Source organism: Trichosurus vulpecula, chromosome 8, assembly GCF_011100635.1.
Source record: "Trichosurus vulpecula isolate mTriVul1 chromosome 8, mTriVul1.pri, whole genome shotgun sequence".
In the NCBI taxonomy this organism is placed as follows: Eukaryota; Metazoa; Chordata; class Mammalia; order Diprotodontia; family Phalangeridae; genus Trichosurus; species Trichosurus vulpecula.
In genome coordinates this window covers 26,407,043-26,430,167 of record NC_050580.1, presented here as the reverse complement: position 1 = coordinate 26,430,167, position 23,125 = coordinate 26,407,043, and the positions used below count along the sequence as shown (strand labels likewise).

Here is a 23,125-nt window from a genome sequence, read left to right as displayed (position 1 = left end):
GAGGGAAGGAAGAAGGGAGAAGGGAAGAAAATTTATTAAGCACCATGTGCCAGACACTGTGCTAAGTATTAAATCTATGCTACTATGATTCCAAGGTAACTTGAGGACAGAGAGAGTGATGGCAACTGAGGAATTTGGCGAGGCTTCATAGAGGAAGTGGCACCTGAGAGGAATCTTAAAGAAAGATATAGCTATGAAGGGGATGGCTTCAGAGAAACCATAGATGACTTGTCTGAACTGATGCAAAAGTGAAGTAAATAGAACCAGGGAAACAATTTATACAATGACAATACTATTGTAAAGACAAACAATTTTGAAATTGTTCAATGCAATGACCAACCACAATTCCAAAGGACTCATGATAAGACATATTATCCACATCCAGAAAGACAAAGAGAGGAAATAAACTTAGAGGGAAGAATAGAGCATTTTTTGGACATAGACAATGCAGGAATTTGTTTTGCATGATTGCACATATTTGTAACAGGATTTATTTTTCTTGCTTTCTCATTGGGGTGAGGGGAGGTGCAAGGGAAAGAATGCAGATCTGAAAATAAAATTGAATTTTTAAAAAAGAAGAAAGATACAGCTTGGAAGTAGAAAGGAGAAGGCAATGAATATCCGGCATGGGAAACAACTTCTGAGAGTGCAGAGAGATGGAAGGTGGAATGTCGAGTTCAATATACAGCTAATAGTCCAATTTGGCTGGAACTTAGTGTACAGGAAGGAGAGCACTGTCCAATGAGATGAGAAAAGTAGGCTGGAGCCGGATTCTGGAGTGGCTTAAAAGCCAGGCTGAGGACTTTGTATTTTATCCTGTAGGCAATAAAAATTATCATTGATAAATGCTTCCTGGTTCCCCTAGAAACAGAAGTCCTAAGTACCTTTTACCTAATGGGAGGAATGTTTTAAATACCAATTAACCCAGCAGGGAGGCAGCTTCAGCTGTATCTTGGCACTGCCTCCCCTGCTGCCACAGGCGATAATCAAAAGCAGAATAAAAAATGCAAATTTCTGGCTATATAGCCCTGCCATGCTTTGCTAAATGAATATGAATCTTCATTAACCGAGAAGTATGGAGGATAGGGATGAGACCTATGATCTTTGATATAGGGAACTCCTAAATGAGGAAACTCCCTCCTACCAGTACAGGTAGGCACCTTCCCTGCAACTCAGTCTTAGGGAGGTGCCTGGAACACTAGAGGTTAGATGATTTGCCTAGGGTCACACAGTCAGTATGCATCAAGGGCAGGACTTGAACCCAGGTCTTTTTGGATCTAAGGCCAGTTCTCTACCCACTATGCTATGAATGACTCTTTTCACTAAATGAAAATGCATTAAATAACATTCAACCCACACCATTCTTCCCATCCCAGACACCAGTGTTGTCATGGTGGGGGCTCATTCTTTGTTTTCTTCATCCACTCTGCAACCATTGACTGAATGCTTATGACAGATTCCTAAAGAATGGAACTTTCTTGGAGGGTGATGGGGAACCTACCTGGCACATACTTGATTGACTTTCTTTAAAGCCCATGGTAATTTAATTAGCATGCCACTTGATAGTATAAAACCAATACAAAAAAAAAATCTTTGGTCACAGCCATGAGGTATTCTGTCACTGAAAGTCCATGAAAGGAAAATTAGAAAGAGTTGGGGTTGGGGCAGAGGAAGTTTCCATTGGAAACACTATGACCCTGATGACAAGTCTAAGAAGAGCAGTTGGCAGTCACTCTCCAATGGTGGACCTTTGCAACACTCTACCTTGCCAAGCTCATCAGATTAGACAGAAGATTTCACTCTGCTGTTATTGCCCAACTTCATCATGGTCCCTGTGTACATGTACATGGTGTTCTGATGACTCAAAAAATCCAGCTGTGCCAAGGTCCTGTACTTGTCATTCATTAACTCCTTCTGTAGGTACCAAGATGACCAGCCATTTTTCATTCTTCATTCACTGATTTGTTTCTCCTCTGCTTCAGGGATCCACTGAGGTTTAATTTACCTAATTACAAGCTCTGATAAATGTGGCCCTCTTCCCACCCCATCACATCCACTGATCTCCAGAATTCACAGTTTCTTTCTCCCCTCTAGTATCAAACAATGGCTTCCTGACATAATTGCAAAAATTCCTTAATTTAAAAAAATGCCTGAACGTTGATCAGAGCCACTGTCCTTTTGGAGGATTTCAAAAGATGGTTTCATTTCATTAGCACACCTATTAAAAGACACAAAAAGGTCAGGATTAAAACTTCTGTGGTACCTAAGTTTGGGTCTGTCTTTCTGCCTATTCCCTTAAATCAACTGAGTCTGAATCCTCTATTTATCATGTCAGAACAGTGAATAAAAATTACAAATTCAGATCACAGCATCTGTGGCTCGGGCCGTCTCCACATTCATCATATCATTCTGTACTCGGTTCTCTTGTAAATTCAGTGACCTCGCTGTAAAACAGGGGTTTGCTTTCCTCTGAGGCAGTGGTTCTTAAAGTGTGGCCTGGGGACTCTCAGGGACCCATGAGATCAGAACTATTTTCATAATAACGAGATAAGACATTTTCATTTCTAATACAGTAACTATTGATAAACAAACACATAAACTAAAGCTCTTTGGGAGGAGATCTTCAACAGTTTTTAACAGTGTGAAAAGGGATCCTCATACCAAAAAAAATTGAGAACCACTGCCCTAAGGGCTATAAGCTTTATACAAGAACATTTATAGAGCACTCTGAGGTTCACAAAGCATTTGATAAATATTATCTCATTTGATTCTCATAAGAAGCCTGGGAGGTAGGTGCTATTATCATCCCCATTTTAAAGATAAAGAAACTGAGGAAAAGAAAGGTTAAATGACTTGCCAGAGTCACACAGCTAGTAAGTGTCTGAGACCATGTATGAACTGAGGTCTTCCTGACTCCAGTCCAGGTCCAGAACGCTAGCTGCTGCACCACCCACTGGCTTGTCTCCAGGCCCTTAGGCAATAGGATACCGTGGAACAGTTAGAAGGAAACTCCTTAGGGTAAGGATTGCTTCATTCTTTGTGTACGCAGTGCCTAGCACATAATAGGTGCTTAATAAATTCTTGTCGATACATTGAGGTACAAATTCACCCAAAATAGATCAGCTAGACAATATCAACGACTATAATACCTCAAAACTTTAAAAATTCAATAACTTTATTATTATTGTGTCTTCCTCCCGCCGACGAAGGTCTTAGCCCTCCTAAAACCTAGTTAGTATGGTCTCAATTAGTGCTGCTGAAGCCAGCCTGGGGATGAAGTACTCTGATCTTGGCCGTGCTGGAACTGAGGCAGGATAGCTAGTGCTTGGCTACCCCAGGAGTATACTTCTTCCTGCAGGAATCCACAGACTACCTTAGAGTCCTCTGCAGTCCTTCCCTTCCTCTCTTCCCCTACATCACACACAGGGGTTGAAGGGGAAGAAAATCTAAGATATACTTATATGGATGGGTGGATGGATGGACAGATGGACGGATGGATGGGTGGATGGATGGATGGACGGACGGACAAATGGCTGGATGGATGGATGGATGGATGATTGATTGGACTTGACAAAGCTTATGTTCCACTAAGAGTATCCTTTGAGAACCCACTGTTCCTTCTAGGTCATGAGCAGGCACGGAATTAGTTTTTTGGAGACATAACTCTAACAAGCTAGGCAGACACAACTCCCAGAGGCACTGGGACATCCACTAACCTCAACCACAATGCTCATTATCTTACATAGACAAATGTAAGGCTTTATAGGACCATCGAGTTCAATGAAATGCCATCTCATCATTTGACAGTTGAATATATTTTCAAATATTATGAAAACCAGCCTTGTGGCTCTCCTGACTGTATTCATTTTTGTTCATAGACAAAACATGGGTTAGCTGTGGTTGGAAGTCTTCGGTTGCTGACCAAGCAATCTAAGGCCCTAGATCAGAGGCTTTAAACTGGGAGAAACCTCCGAGGCTTCTTATCCAGCCCTTTCATTCTAAAGGTGAGGAAAGAGAGGACCAGAGAAGTTGATCACACAGATGAAAAGCAGAAAAGGAGGGATCATGGGATCATGGATCCACAACTGGGAAGACCCTCAGAGATATCTAGTCCAACCTCCAGATTTCACAGATGAAGAAACTGAGGCCCAGGGAGATTAAGAAAACTGGGCCAAGTCACTCTAAGTAGTAAGCACCATGGGATTTGAACCCACGTCTTCTGACTCCAATGCTCTTTTCACTGCATGATGCTGCCTCTCGAATAAAACCAAAATGGCTCCTGTGAGCAGCACAGGACAAATCAGTAAGACTTTGTTCAATTTCAGGGGGTTTCTTAGAGGACTCTGGTAGTTCCAAAGGGGAGCCTGTGTCCTCGATCTGGGCTGCTTGTTATCGCTAAGGCCAATTACAGTCGGGCTTTTTGGAGCCATAGCTTGGGTTCCTGGCAGTTTTGCCTGATGAGTTTTCTTCAAAACTCCCTTGTCCTGCCAGAAAAGCGCCAGTTAATTTGCTCTCGCAGAAGTGCATTTAGAAAACATTTGCCACAAGTAAATGCTCCAGATGGTTTCTGACACGTAGTAATAGGAAGTATTTTTACATATTAAAAATAAAAGCTCTTTTAGACTCACCAAGTGCTTTTCTCAAAACAACAAGAAATAAGTTATCATAATCATCCCCATTTTACAGATGAGGCCACAGAGGCTCTGAAGTAACTTGCCTTGAAAAGGCCTACAACTAGCAGGAGGCAAAGCTGGGATTTGAATCCAGGCCTCCTGACTGCAGGCTCTGTTCTCTTCCCTCTTTATCACCCTATCTACTCCTTTCTAAAAAAAAAAAAAAAAAAGATATAGCTTTAAGAAAGGTCATTTCACTCCCCTGCTCCACAAGACGAACTAGGAAGTGTTTAATCTAATATTATTTCTAGGAACATGTTTAATGATTAACTACTAACATCAGTTAGACCTTGGAAAGTAGTGAGTTCTCTTTCCTTGGAGATCTTCAAGCAAAGACTGGATAACCATTTTTTGGGGGTGTTACAGAAAGAGCTTTTGGTCTGGTACAATTTGGACTCAGTGGCTTCTGAGATCCCTTCTAACTCTCAGACTGTGGAATTCTGCTGTTAATTTGGCAGAAAAGGCAGCATTATATAATACAAATAACAAGGAACATCGAGTCAAGGGAACTGGGTTCAAATCTCTGCTCTGATACGCACTCACTGTAGGATCATGGTAAAGTCATTTCACCTTCTGTGCCTCATTCCCTCATCGATAAAATGTACCACTTAACTACCACCTGTAGGACTCTGAGCCTCAGGGAACTCTTTAGGACTACAAATGATAGGTGAGTGGCTGTCTGCCTTGGCAGAATGCATTTCCACAATATGGGTTCTAGAATTACAGATTGAGACACCATCCTCAACTCCTACTCCCACCAAAGAAAGATATAAACAATATAAAAAGCACCCACTTTACCGTGAGAGGATCTAATTCATCTCCCACCTCTGATGCTCGAACTACCTATGCAGCTTTGGACAGGTTTCTTTCAGCTTCCCTGGGAAGGGAAGTTCATCTGTGAAACAAGGGGACTGGACTAGATGGCCTTTAAGTCCCTCCCAGCTATATAGCTATGATCCTATGGTCTGGGTTCAAATGTAACCTCTGATGCATTCCTCTGTGCAACTTTGGTCAAGTCCCTCAACCCCTTTGGGTCTGAGCTTCTTCATCTGTAAAATGGGTCTATTATGATGGTTATTGCAATATATTAAATGAGTGACATCATTATTATCAAAATAATCAACCAGTAGAACATACAGGGTCATCCTGCCATATAGATGAAATACTTCCACCAATCATTCCTTTCTTTATAATGATTACATATTTCCTCCCACACTTTTAGAAAAAGAAAAAGAAAGAAAACATTTTTAAAAAGGGAAAAAGAAATAAAACATTAAAAATAGAAAAAACATTAAAAAAGAAAAAGGAAAAAACATTAAAAAGGGAAAAAAAGAAAAAACAAAAAAGAAAAAGAAAAACATTAGAAAGGGAAAAAAGAAAGAAAACATAAAAAAAGAAAAAACATTAAAAAAGGGCGAAAAAGAAAGAAGACATAAAAAAAGAAAAAGAAAAAACATTAAAAAGGGTAAAAAAGAAAGAAAACATTAAAAAAAGGAAAAAAAAAAAAGAAAACATCATGAAAAGAAAAAAGAAAGCCAACCTCACTCTGCCTTCTTAGCACTTAGATTTCTGAGGCCTGCAGATCCCGAAGATTCTCTGTTATTGGTCGATTTAGAGTTTCTGGAAGAAGTAGATCCAAGAATCCTGCTGACAGCCCACTGATGCCAAACACCACAAAGGGGACAGATGGGCTGATAGATTTCTGGAATTGTAAATGTCAGCGGTTGAAATGACCAATTTTTTTTTCACACACTTCATACTGTTCTTTCAAGACTCTCAAATTCATTTTCAACCTCACTGAGTCATCTACCATAAATAAAGGCAGTCCTTTCAAATGCTCCACAAAATCAATACACAGAAAGCTGTATTTCATAAATAAGTTCACATTGCACCCCAAAACCAAACTTCCCCCAACAAGCGAGTACAAAAAAAACACCAACCCCACCCCAGCAAAGAGGATAATTTAAGAAAATATAAGAGGTCTCACAAGGACTTGAGTTCAAATCCACATTGCCAATGGAGGCCTCCATTTCCCCATCAGTAAAATAAGGAAGTTGGGCTAAATGGTCTCAGAGATCCCTTCCCCCTCTTAGAGCCTACTGGCAAACAAAGGGTTACAAATATCTTCCTTATCCTTAGCACTATAAACTTTGTAAGGTACTTGACTATAATTTGAACCTCACAACCACACTGTGAAATAGGCATTCATTTCTATATTTTACAAATAAGGAAGCAAAGGATCAGTGGCTTGCCCAAGGTCACACAGCTGGGACCATTAGAGGTGGGTTTGAATGCAGGTTTCTCCAAACTCTGAATCCAACACTCCTTCCACCACACCATGTGGTCACTCAGTTGGGAAGGCTCATTTTATAAGATATTTATGATAAATTTTATATTCTTTGGGATTTGAGCAGAAGCAGGTCTTGGAGGTTGATGACTCACTTTTTACAAGTGCACTTTTTTCATCAGTAAAACATTTTTAAAATATGTAGATGAGACCAGCAGAAACAGGTGAACAGAACAAGGATAGAAATACCATTTTAAACTTACTATATACTTTTTAAAAAAACAAGCTGTATATAACAGAGATTCATAGCTTGACATGCAATCCTTTTTCTGCGCTGATCTGTTCACGTGTGTTAAAGTTTGTCAGATTCATAATAATAATGATGTATTTTTTTCAAGCGCTGTCTTTTATAAGACAATAGTCAGGGAAGACTTAATAAAAATAATCGTAATAGCTAGCATTTCTATAGCACTATACTAAGCCCTTTACACAGATTGTCTCATTTGATGCTTGCAACAACCCTGGGAGGTAGGTGCTATTATTAACCCTATTATACTGTTGAGGAAACTGAGGCAAAGTGATCTGCCCATGGTCACAGCTAGGAAATGTCTCAGGCTACATTTGAACTCAGACCTTCCTGACTCCTGGTCTAGCACTCTCTTCACTGTACCCACCTTGCTGCTTAAGAAAACATGTGAAGATTTTAAAATCTCCAATCAAATGTCAGTGTGCAAGGGAACTCATTTTCTCCAACAATGCAAACCCCTCTTCATCTTAAAAGTCTTATGGAGTTTCTCGAGATTCAGAGAGGTTATGCGATTCGCTTATGATCACACAGCTAGCCAGTATCAGCGAAAGAATTTGAAGCCATGTATTTATGCCTGACTACAAACCCATCACTCTCTTCTAAGCCAACCTGCCATCTCTACAAATATCTCAGAAACTGTCTCTAAAACAAAAACAGAAATCTAACTTACCATGGTGGGTACAAAAGGAGCCAATATGCCACCCAGTCTGCAGGTCATTGAACACACTCCCAGGCCAGCATTCCTTTTAAGACAAAATCAGAGAAATGATCGTAAGCCATAAACAAGAGACACAAAAGCCAATCCCAGAATCTAGTATGTTGGGCCAAGATCCAACATGTAGAATTAATCTAGGGCAGGGGTTCTTAACCTTTGTCATATCATGTATCCCTTTGTCAGCCTGGTGAAGCCTATGAACCCCTGCAGAGAGTTGCCTACATTAATAATTAAAAGAAATGCGAACTTTTAATTTGAGTTTAATGAAAATAAAGATATATTTTTCCCCATTCAAGTTCATGGACTCCCTGAAATTAATCCATGGACCTGGACCCCAGATTAAGAACACTTGATCAAGAGTACTGGAATCCTGGGAGTCCAAGGTCATTGTGGGATGGGGAGAGAGAGGATATGCAACTGACTAAGAAGACCCCAAGATTTTAGATTTGAAGAAACCTTGAAGGTTTTGAGTCTCTCATTTGTCTGATGAGAAAACTGAGGCTGAAAAATGTCAAGTGACTTTCCTTAGGTCACACAGGATATAGTATATGTAAAGTCAGAATTAGAACTCAGGTCTTTTGACCCCAAACAATTCCTATCTGGTTTTGTTTGTTTGTTTCCTTGCTTGCTTATGGGTTGGCTATTTGGTTGGTTTGTTGGAAAAGAGAGTAGTGAAAAGAGTTTGGAGCACTGATTTCATCCATGTATAGGGCAACTGATGTGGAAATTCTCTCACATTATAATTGTATTTTAAAGATCAGTGAATACACCTCAGAGTTCCAGAGCATAGAGCCCACTGCGGAATTCGGAACCCCTGGGTATTCTCCTTTTGTGGTCAGTCACTCAATTATTTCATTTACTCATTAATTCCCATGTGCCTCATACTGTGCCAAGTGCAGTAGGAGGATACACGTGAAACATAAGCCACAGAACCTTGGCTAGGTGACTTGACCAAGGTCACACTGAGGCTGGATTCTAACTCTTCCTAAGTCCAGGTCCAGTACTCTGTTGTTGTTCAGTTCCATTCTTTGTGACCCCATTTCGTTTTCTTGCCAAAGATACTGAAGTGGGTTTGCCATTTCTTTCTCTAATGTGCTCTATCCACTGATTCTGTAGCTCCTTACACAGGCTACCCCATTTGTGGCCTCCCAATAACCCTGTAAGGCCGGGGGCTGTTGTCATCCTCATTTTAGAAATAAGAAACTCAGCTAAGGAGAGGCTGAGTCACATGCCAAGGGTCCCAGGTCCTGGAAGAGTCTGAGGCAGGCCTCTGAAGCCCGAGTCTCTCCACTGCACCATCTAGCAGCAACTCACCTAAGAGCCAATTTAATGAAGAAGTTTGAGGCTCATTCTGAGGGGATAAAAAGATGAATAGCAGGTGTAGACATAACCCTATATACATCAGTGTTGGCTGCCGTGGGATGAGCAAGGTGAGAGACGGGAGAGATAAAGCTGCCTCTGGAAGACGACTTATAGAATACATGAGGTCTATTCAGAAAAGATGAAAACTCAGAAAGACAAGATGGGAATGTCACTGGTTGTGCCATTGCCGTGAGCACATAAGCTCCTTGAGGGCAGAGGCATTTCATTTTGTCTTTCTCTTATGCCTAGTGCCTTAGCACAGTGTTTGGCATGTAGTAAACATTTAATAAACACTTACTGAATTGAATGTCCTTCCTTGCCCCATCCCCCAACAGACTAAGCTCCATGAATGCCTTTCTATCTCTCCTAGAATTGATGGTAATGTTCCGCTGGCAGTAATAAATGATAATAAAAAATAAACATTGTTAATTGAGTTGAACTAAACTACAAATCTGGCCTCAGACCCTTACTAGCTGTGTAACTCTGGGCAAGTCACTTCACCCTGTTTGCCTCAGTTTGCCTCTGCAAAACAAGCTGGAGAAGGAAATGGCAAACCACTGTATTATCTCTGCCAAGAAAACCCTAAATGGGGTCAGGAAGAGTCAGACACGACTGAAGAATGACTGAACAACAAAAAAAAGGAAATGTCACGAAGAGTATACATGGAACAAACACGGATTAGTCCCCTACATCAGAGGGGCTCAAGCCTTTGACCCCCAGATGGGGAAGCTTGGGGCAAATAAAATGAAGTACTGAGAAGACAGAATAGATCAGAGGACCTGAGTTCAAATCTCAGCTTTGCTGCTTTCCACCTGTGGGATCTTAAACTAATAACTTCCTCTCTGGGCCTCTTAAAAATGAGGAAACTGAGGGGGCAGCTAGGTGGTGCAGTGAGTAGAGCACCGGCTCTGGAGTCAGAAGAACCTGAGTTCAAATCCGGCCTTAGACGCTTGACACGCTAGCTGTGTGACCTTGGGCAAGTCACTTAACCCCAACTGCCTTGCCTTTCCCCCTCAAAAAAAATGAGGAGACTGGGACTAGATCAGGAGTTAACCTTTTGTTAGCCTGCTTCATCTCATGGAACCCTTTGGCATTCTATGGCTACCTATGGATCCCTTCTCAGAATCGTGTTTATAAATGCATAGAATTACATAAGCTTACAAAGAAAACCAATTCTATTGAAATACAGTTATCAGAATATGAAGAAAAAAATTTTAAGACAGGTTGAGGAATTCCTGGACTAGATGATGTCAGTTTTAAACCCTGTGACCCCACAGACTTTAAACAGAAGCTAATAAATTTAGGTTTATTCCCAGAGTCAGAAGTTGAAACACATTTCTGGTGAAAATTCATAATGGATCAGGTGAAACTCCAAAGTTTGGGCAACATCCCTAATCCGTTAAGAGTGACAGAGGGGAGTAGACCCTTCAATTCAACCCAATGGCCATTTATTAAGTGTTCCAGACACTGTGTTAGACACCGGAGACACAAAGAAAGACAAAAAAAGAAACTGTTCCTGGTCTCAAGGAGCTTCCCAAAAGACCCACACACCCAGATAAGTAAACACAAAATACACCTGAAATACGAAGTCATTTTGGAAAGCAAGGAGAGGGAGATAAGATCTAAAAAGGCCCTGGGGAGGAGGTGAGAGAGGGGGCAGGGACACACTCCAGGGATGGAGGAAGCTGGCACAAAAACTTCCCAGAAATGGTCCTTGAGCACCACTGCCAAAGACATAACACTGGGCTGACAGGCTGGGGTCTGGCTCCACATGGTGACTCGGCTTTGGTTGGTTTCTCATTTCTTTCTTTATCCAACATTTTTCCCTAAAAGCCTGCAGTGGGAATAAGACCCTTCTATGCTTCTGAACAGGCCCGTGTTACAGCTGAGTTACCCTGAAACCAAAATAATAACATATCGTATGGCCAAAGGTTCAAAGAAAAAAGGATCAAACCTGGGCCTTTTAATATTAGGAGCTGAGCCGCAGAAAGTGAAGGACCAAAAATCAATGTCGCTGCAAAGCTTCAGACAGACACCAGATGGCGCCGAGGCTTTGTGCTCTCTCTTTAACCTTCGCTTCAGTCCAAGGTCATAGTCATGGGCTCTTAGAATTCAGGGCTTCCAAAGTCTAGTGCAATGCTTCTCAAATTTTTTTTTACCTCAGGACCCCTTTACACTATTAAAAAAATTATTGAGAACCCTCACAAGAGGCTTTGTTTATGTGGGTCAAATCTGCTGACATTTTACCACATAGGAAATTAAAACATGTTAGTGCTATTACAAAAATCATCTTGACTTTGGGGATCCCCAGGATCACACTTTGAGACTTGCTGTTCTACTCCAATTCTTCTCACGAGGGGTCTTCCCAGGGCAAATGACATGTCCAAAGTCACACAGCCTTTAAGTGGGAGAGCTGGGATTTGAATCCAGAATCTCAGGGAGGCAATGTGGTACGATGTATTTGGGTTCGAATTCCGTCTCTGCTACTTACTGCCTGTGTGATCTCAGGTGAGTGACTTAACCTCTCAGTCCTAGTTTTCTCAGCACTTATTTTTCCTCATTTTCCAAATACTTTACGTTATAGAAGTACTTTCTAGTTCTAGAATCCTAGATCCTAGATTCTATGACTTCAGATCTGGATTTTTTTAATGATTTAAAAATGCACTAGTCAAAAAAAGTTAAGGAATACTATTGCTTATGAAACACTATTGAGGGATGGTTTCTAAATGGTTCCACACCCTGCCCAAGATCACGTGTGTCATAAGTAACAAAGCCCATTGGAACTAAGGTCTTCCGAGTAAGTCCAATGCTTTGTTCCCCATGCTAGGCTGTTCTAGGTCAGGCTGTGAAGGGCGGAGCAGGGACTGGTGGAATCTGGGGCAAGCAAACCAGAACCAGGAGAGCTGAAGCCTGGAGGCAACCCTGTTAAATGCTAGAACAACAGGCAAGAATGCTGTGTATTGTACCATCTTCTAGCTGCTGGGAAGGGCTGTCAGCTGGGAGGTCCTGAGAGTTCAGCCAGACCTGATCCACTACATGTCTCCTGGGGATTCATGATCTTCAGCTGGGCTCTCAGGTTGCAGGGAATGGGAGGCTATCACAGGGAGTTGTCTCCTGCTGGCGCTGAGATGCAAAGCATGAGTTGAGTTTAAAATGGAAGATGAGAACTATAGTATAGAAGAGGATGGTTATTAAATCTGGAAGGGCACCATCCCTTAGGGTTAGGAAGGACATTGATAGACTAGAGAATCCCTAGGTGAAGGCAACCAGGGCGGCCTAGATCTCATCCAGGGCCTGTGCCAAAGCTGCAAACTTCTGCAGATGCAAGAGGGCTTGCATGGGCGCCTGGAATAAGTGGGAGAATGTACTTATTCCCATAATTGGACATCTGCTTACTGACAACAGTAGCCTAGGATGGGTATATGGTGGAATCACACTATTACTGGTTTGCAACACAAGAGAGATAAAAGGTTAGGCGAGAACTGGGGTTCCTGGAACAGTTTGTAGGAGGCGGTTCAAATGCATCTGATATAGTAGAGGGCACCCCCAACCCCAAAGACCTTCTAATAGTTCTGGGAAATGTTAAGATATTTTCTTGGACCACTGCTTCTCAGAGGCTGAAGAAAAGCACCCCCCCCCCCCACACACACACACACCTCTCTATGGGTGGTTGAATCTCCAAAGCATGTTGTCCAAAAGCTTGTCCCTGATTTTTAAATTTTACTGAACTGCTAGGGAGTGACATGATGGCCCCATGGATCAAATGCTGCCTCCATAGCTCCTTCTCCTACATGTGCAGCTTGTCTCAGCTATGGAGAATTTTTATAAAAAAGATGAACAGTACCAAAGGACCTTGAGGGAGGGATCAGCTGCAGAGAGGACTCCTGCTGTCACAGATGATAAAGAGATTTTGTGAGGAAATAAGGACCGGGCCATGGCAAACCCACTTTTTAATTCAATTCCCAGAAAGCCTTCTGAGAAGTGGTGGTCCAAGAAAATATCTTGATATTTCCCGGAAATATTAGAGGGTCTTTGGGGTTGTGGGTGCCCTCCGCTATATCAGATGCATTTGAACTCCCTCCTACAAACTGTTCTAGGAACCCCAGTTCTTTCATCTCTCTTGTGTTGCAAACCAGTAATAATACCTGTTCGCCCAGAGGCTGCCCTGAGCTGCTGATCACCATTCTTGCCCCACCTCCACTCTCAGAATCAATCAGGACAATCTCTTGATCTTGGCATTTGGTGGAGAAAGCATGGCTGGGCAAAGCAGCCCTTGGGTGTGGAGTACAGAGTGGGGTAGGATAGATAGAGAGACTAAGTTTCCGTGAGAGTCTGTGAGGAGAGAAAAGTGACTCTAGGAAGTGGAGGGAATGTAGGAGAGGTTGAGGGAGCATCTGGGCCCAGATCCTTGGAGCTTGTAGGTGACTGGGCAAATCCCTGGAGGGCTGGGTTTGGCTCCTAAGGAAACCTGGAATTAGGGAGTATGAGTAAACTGGGAATTATTGGTCAGCAAAGAGATGGGGATTCCTGGTCTGTGTGGCAAGCAGGTAATGAGGGTACACTGAGTCCTGGAATCCTCTTGATTGAGCAATCCCAGAGTCTGGGGCCAATGATGAAAGAACCTGGACAAATGTCACACTTGAGAGGCACGGTTCTGAGCCCACAGTAGCCCTACTGTGGAGAGCGTGCCTGGCTGGGGAAGAGGAGGTATGTAAGCAGACCTGGAGCTTGGAAAAAAGATTGCAAAAAGCATGGATGTGTGAAGGAGAACCAGGAGCCTAAAGCTAGAAGGAAACTTGGAGATCCTCTACTCAAGGGGTTCTTGACCATTTTTGGAATGTACCCTTAGACAGTCTGGCGAAGTCTACAGACCCCTTCTCAGAATCATGGTCTTAAATACATGAAATAGATTGCAAGACAGTTATCAAAAATGCCCCATCCATAAAATGAAAGGGTTAGACCAGCTGGCCTCTCAGATCCTTTCCAGCTATGAGCCCTCTTTTACATGGCAGTCTTTCAAATCCTTTAAATAACTAGCATGTTTCCTCCAAAATGGGGGCAGCTGAAGCTGGAGGCCTGGCCTTCTAGCACTGAGAGCAGAACTCCCAAAGATTAAGGTCAAACCTTCATTTCAAATGGGTACAAGATGCTCACCTCCCTCCCTCACCAGAGCACCTCCTGGGCACCCTTGATAATGAGAGCCAGAGCCAGACCTGCAGCCACGCAGGCACTATGTTTATCAGGGTGCCTCTGCGCTAGCTCAAAGCCTTATGCTCCACACTGTAACGTGGCCCTGCTCCTGCCACAGGGTGGTGTCCTGGGGCTGCATGTCTGCCAGATGCTGTGGGAGGATTCCCCAGACTGCCCCCAAGAGCCAGGGGCAGGGGACTCACCAGGATCTGGACAAGATGATACTGGTCTACTAGATCCTCAGCGCTGGGTAGGACCTGGGCCAGATCCAGGGGGCTGAGTGAACCCTTCCCTACTTGGAGAGCCCAGTGAATGTGAGGCAATCCCAGCAGAGGCAGAGGCCAGGAATGCGGCGGAACAAGACACCGCCAGGAGCCAGGCAGACATGGCAAGGAGTTGGAAAGGACCAGAGGCGATGTCATTGATGGAAGCCAAACCAGAAATTCCCAAGCAAGTCAGGGAGGGATGGCAGGATACACAGTCTGAGTTTCAGGGTTCTGGGTTTTGAAAGCACCAGGTAACACAAAAGAAGCTAAACCAGACAAAAGGAGTATGCTTATTAATCTGCCTTCCTCATAGCAGGCTCCAGACTGGCCCCAAGAATCAGCAGAGATCCCTGACCCATCATCCCAAGACTCCACAGCACTGGGATATCTACCGTCTCCCATCTGGGTGTGATAGGGCAGCTCCTCAGCCATGCCCAGAAGGCACTGTTTCTATTTTCAGCTCCTTCTTCAAAGCCCAGCTCAGGTCCTACCTTCTTCCCTGAATCCTTGCTCACTCCTCCCAGATTAAAGAGATGTCTACACCCTTGTATTCTTTATAGTATTTCATCTGGACCCCTCCCCCTTTGCCCTTCTAGCATTACAGCTGGATCACAGTCATCTGCATTCATGTCTCCACACCTTCCCACCACCAGTAGATTATAACACAGAGATTGTGTTGTTTCTCATATTTGTATCTCTCCCCAGCCTGCTTCACTGGGACACAGAAGATGCTTAATAAGATGTTAAAGAGACAGGATGGCCTAGTGGGGAAAGAGTCCAGAGAAGCAGGGGATCATACATAGATTTAGAGCAGGAAGGTATTTTAGAGGCCACTGGGTCCAATCCCCTCATCTTACGGTTGAGGGGACTGAGGCACTGGTATATGAAGGGACTTCCTTGAGGTCACACAGGTAGGAAGTATCCAAGGCAGGATTTGAACCCAGGTCTTCCAGACTCCAGTACAAAGCCATATCTACTATATCAAGCTACTTCAAGTTTAAGTCCTACCTCCGACACATGCTAGCCAAGCAACCCGAGATATGTCATTTAACCTCTCAGTATAATATATAGGGAACTGATCCAAACTTACAAAAAGAGAAGCCATTCCCCAGTTGATCAATGGTCAAAGGATCTGATAAGGCAGTTTTCAGAGAAAGAAATCCAAGCTATCAATAGCCATGTTTTTTTAATGTTCTAAATGACAAATCATTGAAAGAAAGAAGGAAAGACAGAAAGGAAGAAAGGAAGGAAGGAAGGAAGGAAGGAAGGGAGGGAGAAAGAAAGAGAGAGAGAGAGAGAGAGAGAGAGAGAGAGAAGAGAAGAAGAGAAGAAGAAGAGGAAGAAGAAAGAAAGGAGGAAGGAAGGAAAGAAAGAAAGAAACAACTCAGTGCCCCAAGACAATGCTCTATAACCAGAGGTTACAGGGTGTGACCTGAAGTGAAAATGTAGGTAGTGATCGTTTGATAAATAAACTGACAGTGATTAATGGACATGAGTTTGGGAATTTTAAATAGCCTAGGGAATCCTGCCAAGTTTCTCTGTTCTCCTTTACCTCAAAGCCGAAAATGCCAAGCTCCTAGGTAACTGATTGCTTCAATAAACATTTGAGACCTATGATGTAAGGGAAAGGACACTAAACGTGAAATCAGAAGACGTGGGCTTGAATCCCATAAAGAAGCCCACTACAGGGGGGAGGGGCAGGAGAACAATGAGGTCAAAGACAAAAAGCAAAGGGCCAATATATGCATTACAAAATACCCAGGGTAGCACTCTTTGTTAGAGTAAAGTCGCCCATTGCTGGGGAATGGCTGAAAAAAAAAAAACCCGTGGGATATGAATGTAATGGAACATTATTGTACAGTAAAAATTAGGACAATGAGGGGATTTGGAGAAACCTGGGGGAGATTTATATGACTTGGTACACGAAATAAAGAGAACCAAAAGCACAATGTAAATAAAGACGACAACATCAAGGAAAGATTACAAAAAGGAAGCCAAACTGTCAGCAACTGAAGAGTCGATAACTGTCCTGAAGAACAGATAAGGAGATACACCTCTCTCCTCTTGAGCAAGAGGTGGGGGACCACCAAAGCAGAATGTTGTATACATTCTCAGACATGACCACTACATGGAGTATTTTTGCTTAACTGTTTTCTTTGTTATTACGGAGGATCCAATATTGGGAGCGGGGTCAGGGCAGGGTATTCCCTGAAGTAACTACGATGTAAAAACAAAAGCCATCGAGACAAATTATTTTTAGCAATAATATTAAACAGGGGGATGGGACTAGGACACATTCATTTTATAATTTGACAAATGTTTATTAAACATACTTGTTCAAATATTCCACTGAAGTTCTCCTTAGCTTTCTTGGGGTAACTAGGTGATGCAGTAGATCTAGCTTCAGACACTTAGCAGCTGTAAAATGGGCATAACAGAACCTACTTCCCAGGATTGTTGTGAAGATCAAACAAGATAATATTTGTAAAGCTCCTGGCACATAGTAGGTGCCGTATAAATGCTTATTCCCTTCCCTATTCCTCCTTGTGGTGTTTGATCATGGGGAGTGGAGAGCAAGGCCTGGCAGGGCCTTTGAACTGTCATCTGAGAAGGCAGGTAATGATGTGTTTGGGGGGGAAGGCGACACAAACATCAGCTAAGGTGATAGAGGGGCTTCAGTCAGGATGCCTGAAGGGACGACTCACACCCATGAAATCACGACCCACGGGCATCGAAGTTATGGCAAAGTGGAGGAAAAGGAGATTCCACAGGCTCTAACGCTGAATGTTAGAGCTGAGTCTAGCTGAATCAGAGCCCATCTGCTCTAACTCCACCCCAGTTTACAGGTGAGGAGACTGAGGCCTATGGAGGTTAAGTAACTCGCCCAAGATCACACAAGCTGGCAGATCCAGGAACTAGACTGAGATCCTCAGACTCCAAGTCCAGGGTTCATTTCACTATACCATGCTACTTCATCTCCTTGTATTTACATGTGAATGTGGCGGTACCGTAGTACATGGAGTACCAGTCCTGGAGTGAAGAAGACTCATCTTTATGGTTCAACTCTAGCCTCAGGCACTGACTAGCTGTGTGACCCTGGGTGAGTCACTTACCTCTCCCTCAGTTTCCTCACCTGTCAAATGACCTGGAGAAGGAAGTGGCAAAATCACTCCAGTATCTCTACCAAGAAAACCCCAAACAGGGTCTCGGGGAGTCGGACGTGACTGAAAACAACTGAACGAGAACAATGATCTCCTTGAAATTAGGGACTGTTGAACTTTTACCTTTACATCCCAAGAGCCTAGCACAATGTGTGGCACTTGGGGCTAGCAGATGCTCGTCGATTACTATTTCATTTAAATTGTGTAACTCCATAAAACTGGGTTTCTTGGGCCTTTTTAGTGTCCTTGTCCTTGTCCCTATGGGCAATCTGGGAGAGCCTAGGGCTCCTTTGCAGAAAAATGTTTTTAACTGTATAAATACACAGGATTACAAAGGATACCGATTAGATTCAAATATAGTTATCAAATGTGTAAATTCAGGGACCCCAGACCTGTATTAGAGGAAGAAAATTAAATTACCACATTTTCCAGCAAATAAACTGCACCTTGGAAGCTAGAAGTCTTTCCTTTTGAGTGTTGGCTCTTGGCATCTAGTTCCTACATTCTGTGTGACACTCACGGCTTATTACATAAAGACATTTGGCCTACACGACTGGGCAGGGAGGCGGAGCCCGACGTGGGGAGCTGGAGGCCCTCTGGCGTCCATCCGACTTTCCAAATACCTGTTTCCTTTGCTCACAGGGCCCTCATGCATTACTTTCCCCATGCCCTGTGGTTTATTTGAATGGAATCCATTGTTTCATGGGATAATCTTCAAGGGAGAAACCTGTGAACTCCATACAGTCTCCTGTTCCCAGGGGTTGGAACAATGATACCCACAGCCCTCTTAACCAAGCAACTTAAATTTACAATGTACCCCTGCAAGGTAGGTAACCTGTAGGCTACATTGTTATTATCGTCCAGATAAGGAAACTCTGCTGAAGTGGCTTGCTCTGGTCCCCAGCTAGGAGAATACCAAAGCGGTCTCAGCCACCAGTCTATTGCTCCTCCCATATCATGCTGACTCCCATACTCTGCTGGTTTATCAGTTTACTGGCCCTCCTCCCATCCCCTCCCATACTTCCCTACCACCTGTCATCCCTGAATGGGAGCCATCCACTGCTGGAGCCAACAGAAGGGGTGGGGGTGGGGGCTGAAGCAATGGATATAAGTTGCACAGAGGCATACTTTATAAGGAAACACTTTTTAATCCTTAGAACTTTTTAAAAATGGAATGGTTGCCTGGGGAAGGAGCAAATTCCCTCTCAGTGGAGGTCTGGAAGCTGGGGATGGATAAGCACTTAATGGGAAGGATGTAAAAGAAATTCTTTGCTAGACAGTCAGTCAACAAGCATTTATTAAGCACTTGCTGTATGCCAGGTGCTATACTAAGGTAAAGATTTATGTTAAGGACAGCAAAGCTCACTTCCAATTTTAAGATATTGTGATTACATTATAACACTATACTCATTTCACCAAAAATACACCATAAATTTGCGATTAATAGCTCAGAAGGAGGATGGGAAGGGAGGAGTGGGGTACAATGCAGTAGAGAGCTGAATTTAGGGTCAGAAGACCCAGGTTCAGATCCAAGCCCTGCTAGTCACAGGATCATAGACCTAGGTATCTTATCAACCCCCTCATTCTACAGATGAGTAAACCGAGGAAGTATAAGTTATTTGCCCAACATCACCCAAATAGGACAATAAGTCATAGATCTGAAGGTGGAAGGTTGCTCAGAGGGCATCTTACACATCCTCATTTTACAGATCAGGAGATGAGATCCAGGGAGGTTAAGTGACTTTCCCTTGCTTATACAGGTTTGATATCATTGAGTCGTTCCAATCGCATCCAACTCTTCCTGACCCCATTTGGGGTTTTCTTGACAGAGATACTGGAGTGATTTGTCATTTCCTTCTCCAGCTCATTTTACAGATGAAGAAACTGAGGCAAACAGGGTGAAGTGACTTGCCCAGGGTCACACAGCTAGTAAGTGTCTGAGGCCAGATTTGAACTCATGAAGAGGAGTCTTATCTCTAATGTGACGGGGTTGGTGTTGAGTCTCTCTGAGGTCCCTTCTATCATCCTTCGATTATTGTCACTGTTGACAATAATGATCGTAGAGTGCCTAGCACAGTACCTGACACACAGTAGGTGCTACATAAATGTCATTGCTACTACTTTGATTTTTCAATTGATTTTCTTTTTTCTTTTTTTCCCCTCTATTGATTGTCTTCAGTATTCTGTCTCTCTGAAGGTGAAGGTATAAGGCTAACATCTTAGCATACTAAAATTTGTTGAGGGGGAATCAGACTTCCTTTATCCCACATAAAACCTGCTTTGGCAAATATATTTAAGTGTTCTGGATGTAGTTCCTTGTTTATAAAGTCTTGCAGCCTATTCACTACCATCATGCATTTCTTCATGGTCTTTTGAGAAATACTAATTTTCAATTTTTAGGAAACAAAAAAAGGAGCACCTACTATGTGCTAAGCACTTTACAAATATTATCCCATTTGATCCTCAAAGCAACCCTTAGAGGTAGGTGCTGTTTGGATCCCCATTGTACAGCTGAGGAAACTGAGGCAGAGAGCAATTAAGGGACTTGCCCAGAGTCTAGTCACAACCTAGTATGTTAACTTAGGTCTTCCTGACCCCAGATAAAGCATTTTATCCACTGCACCATGTAGCTGTCTCTAATTTTTAGGAGGCAGTAGGGTTCCACATCTCACAGCTATACTATAATACCAATCAAATAGCAGTATCTTTTAAATGGACCTTTACCAAGGAGATGCATAGTAAAGGATGTCATCAAGGAGGCTTGTCATGTGTCAGGGAGAAGGGATAATCACTGTCTGTGTGCACCAGTGGTACCCACACAACGTCAGGAGAAATCACAAAAGGCTTCCAGTGCATTGGGCAGACGCCTAGCGGTCAACTATGGCAGGGCACAGTCAAGAATCAAGCAGGGATGGGTTGGGATCTGCACTCTTGGAGGGAATGCCCACATGGATCCAGGAGACTTTCTGAGTACAGGAAAAGGATCTAATTCTCCAAAAGGAGAAGACTATAGACTATAAACGATAGATCATGCACCACGCTACCAGCAATATAAATGGCTCAGTCTTTCACATTTAGTTATCACACACTGAAATTACGGTGAGGTTTGAATACACTCGTTATGATAAGCATGACTACCTTACTACTGTAGGGTAAAGTTCTGAGGTGTAGATGTAGACCGTGTTGAAGGCAGCGCTTATAGCCAGTTTTCCGCTCAAGGACAGCAGCATGGGATTCCAAAATAAACCTATGGAAAGATTAAAGGAAGGATGATTTCTATCAGGACTGAAATGGATGGTGCTTTAACTAGAGAGCTAAGTCAGGCTGAGGTTGTTGTTCTCAGGAGATTAAACCTCAAAAAGAATGGGGCTAGAGCCAGCTCCAATGACCCCGATTGCTCAGTTGTCACCGAAAGCATTAACCCCTTGGAAATGGGCCAAGGCTACCTATCACAACTTTATATATTGTCTTGTTGATTGTCTAGCTTTAAGAAAGTGTGATCCTGGGCAAGTCACTTAACCTCTGTTTGCCTTAATCCACTAGAGAAGGAAATGAAAAACCACTCCAATATCTTTGCCAAGGAAACCCCGTAGACGGTACAGTCCACAGGTCACAAAGAGTAGGATACAACTAGACAACTGAACAACTTCCTGGCTCCAAATTCCATACTCTATCCACTGTGCCACCTACTTGCCCAGAATTTATGTTGATGGAAGGAGTGTCCAGACCCACAACATTCCAGGTCCTTGAAGGATTGAAGGAAGAGCCATTACTACCACTACATGCCTTCCAGAGCACAGCCACCACTAACAGCTGACATTTACTGAGCACTTTAAAGTTTGCAAAGTTCTTTTCAATAGATACTGAAAGCTGATTTCTTGGGAGATACAACCTACCAATGTTTATTGTGATATGATATTACATCCTCCTTCTTCCTCAATGTCTTTTAATGTGTCCGTGGATTCATGAGGTCAACAATGATGCTACTCCATCCAATAGTACAAATTATGGCCCATCTCACCCTGTGTCACTCTTGCTTCTACTCTTCTACAGATCCACCCTCAAGGAGATGTCCGAAATGCTACCAGTCTCTCCATAGGTCTTCTTCCATTTTATGGGTATAAGTGATGCACTCAGACTGCCTACCCACTATCCTTTGTTCTTGCCATGTGACCAGTCCACATCTTTTTCGATTCATACATTTCCTCCTTGATACCTCTTAGGTTACTTCTCACATGTAGGTCGTCATTGAAAATGTGCTGGATTCTGCCTGTGCTACCAAGCATCTCTTTATTGTCCTCTCCTTTGTATTCCTTGGAAAGCCACATGTTCCAGAATCTCAATCATACACCTCCTGGAGACCTGCTGTGTCTAAATCCAGCTCTGTATACTGGGGAATAGCTTAGGATCATTAAAAGTATTACAGTTTCCTAGATGCAGATAGTGTAATTCAATGAAATCATTCAATCAACATTTCTTCAGCTCCTGCCGTGTGAACAGCCTATAGAGGTCATGTTAGAAATATCCAACCCACAACCTACTCTTGATGAGCTACCAATATAATGGGGAAGCCAAGAATCAGACCTTCAGCAATGCTCTAGGGCTTCAAGATTCATTGATTTAAAGCTGGAAGAGGAATTGAGGCCATCCACTCCAACCTCTTCACTTCTTTAATGAGGAAATGAAGCTCAAATAGGTAAGATGTTTTACCGAAGGTCACACAAATAATGATTGTCAAAGCCAGGATTTGAACCCAGGCTCCAAATCTAGCCCTCTTTCCATTCCCTTGGGAACTTGTAAAGTTCATGGCACCTAGTACCATTCTGCGTGAAGATGCTAATGGCTTTTAGGACATGACACTGTAGGTGGAGTCTTAAACCCCAAAGCCTAGAGCATCAAACCTAATCCAACAGAGGGAGATCACATCACAATACTTTGATATTTCAAGGATTTATGATCTCATAAGTATCACTATTCCCCCCACTCATGCAGATTACAACCTACTCCACAACCCAGGAGAGGGTTTCATTGAGCTTCTATGACTGGAAATATCCAGTCCCTGGTGGACAGCCTTCTATGTAGGTCAGGGATAGGAGATAGGATCTGGACCTGTGGTTTCATTAATATAGGGACCTTGAGATGAGGAAACTCCCTTTCCCAATGT

General features: G+C 43.0%; 1 protein-coding gene across 2 annotated transcripts in view; it reads right to left on the bottom strand.

Moving 5' to 3' along the window:
• Window positions 1-520: 520 nt before the first annotated feature.
• Window positions 521-23,125, bottom strand: part of LOC118828062 (solute carrier family 22 member 15-like) — a 92,258-nt gene continuing 69,653 nt past the window's right edge. The window contains exons 9-12 of one of the 2 annotated variants that reach the window (XM_036734445.1): window positions 21,100-21,208; window positions 7,938-8,010; window positions 6,214-6,375; window positions 521-2,218 (exon numbers count right to left, since the gene is read on the bottom strand). In XM_036734445.1, coding sequence (XP_036590340.1) covers window positions 6,235-6,375; window positions 7,938-8,010; window positions 21,100-21,208 — 323 coding nt within the window. In that variant the 3' untranslated portion in view covers window positions 521-2,218; window positions 6,214-6,234. Of the gene's footprint in view, window positions 2,219-4,158; window positions 4,485-6,213; window positions 6,376-7,937; window positions 8,011-21,099; window positions 21,209-23,125 lie in introns of those variants that run through there. The other variant, XM_036734446.1, reaches the window with a different exon arrangement.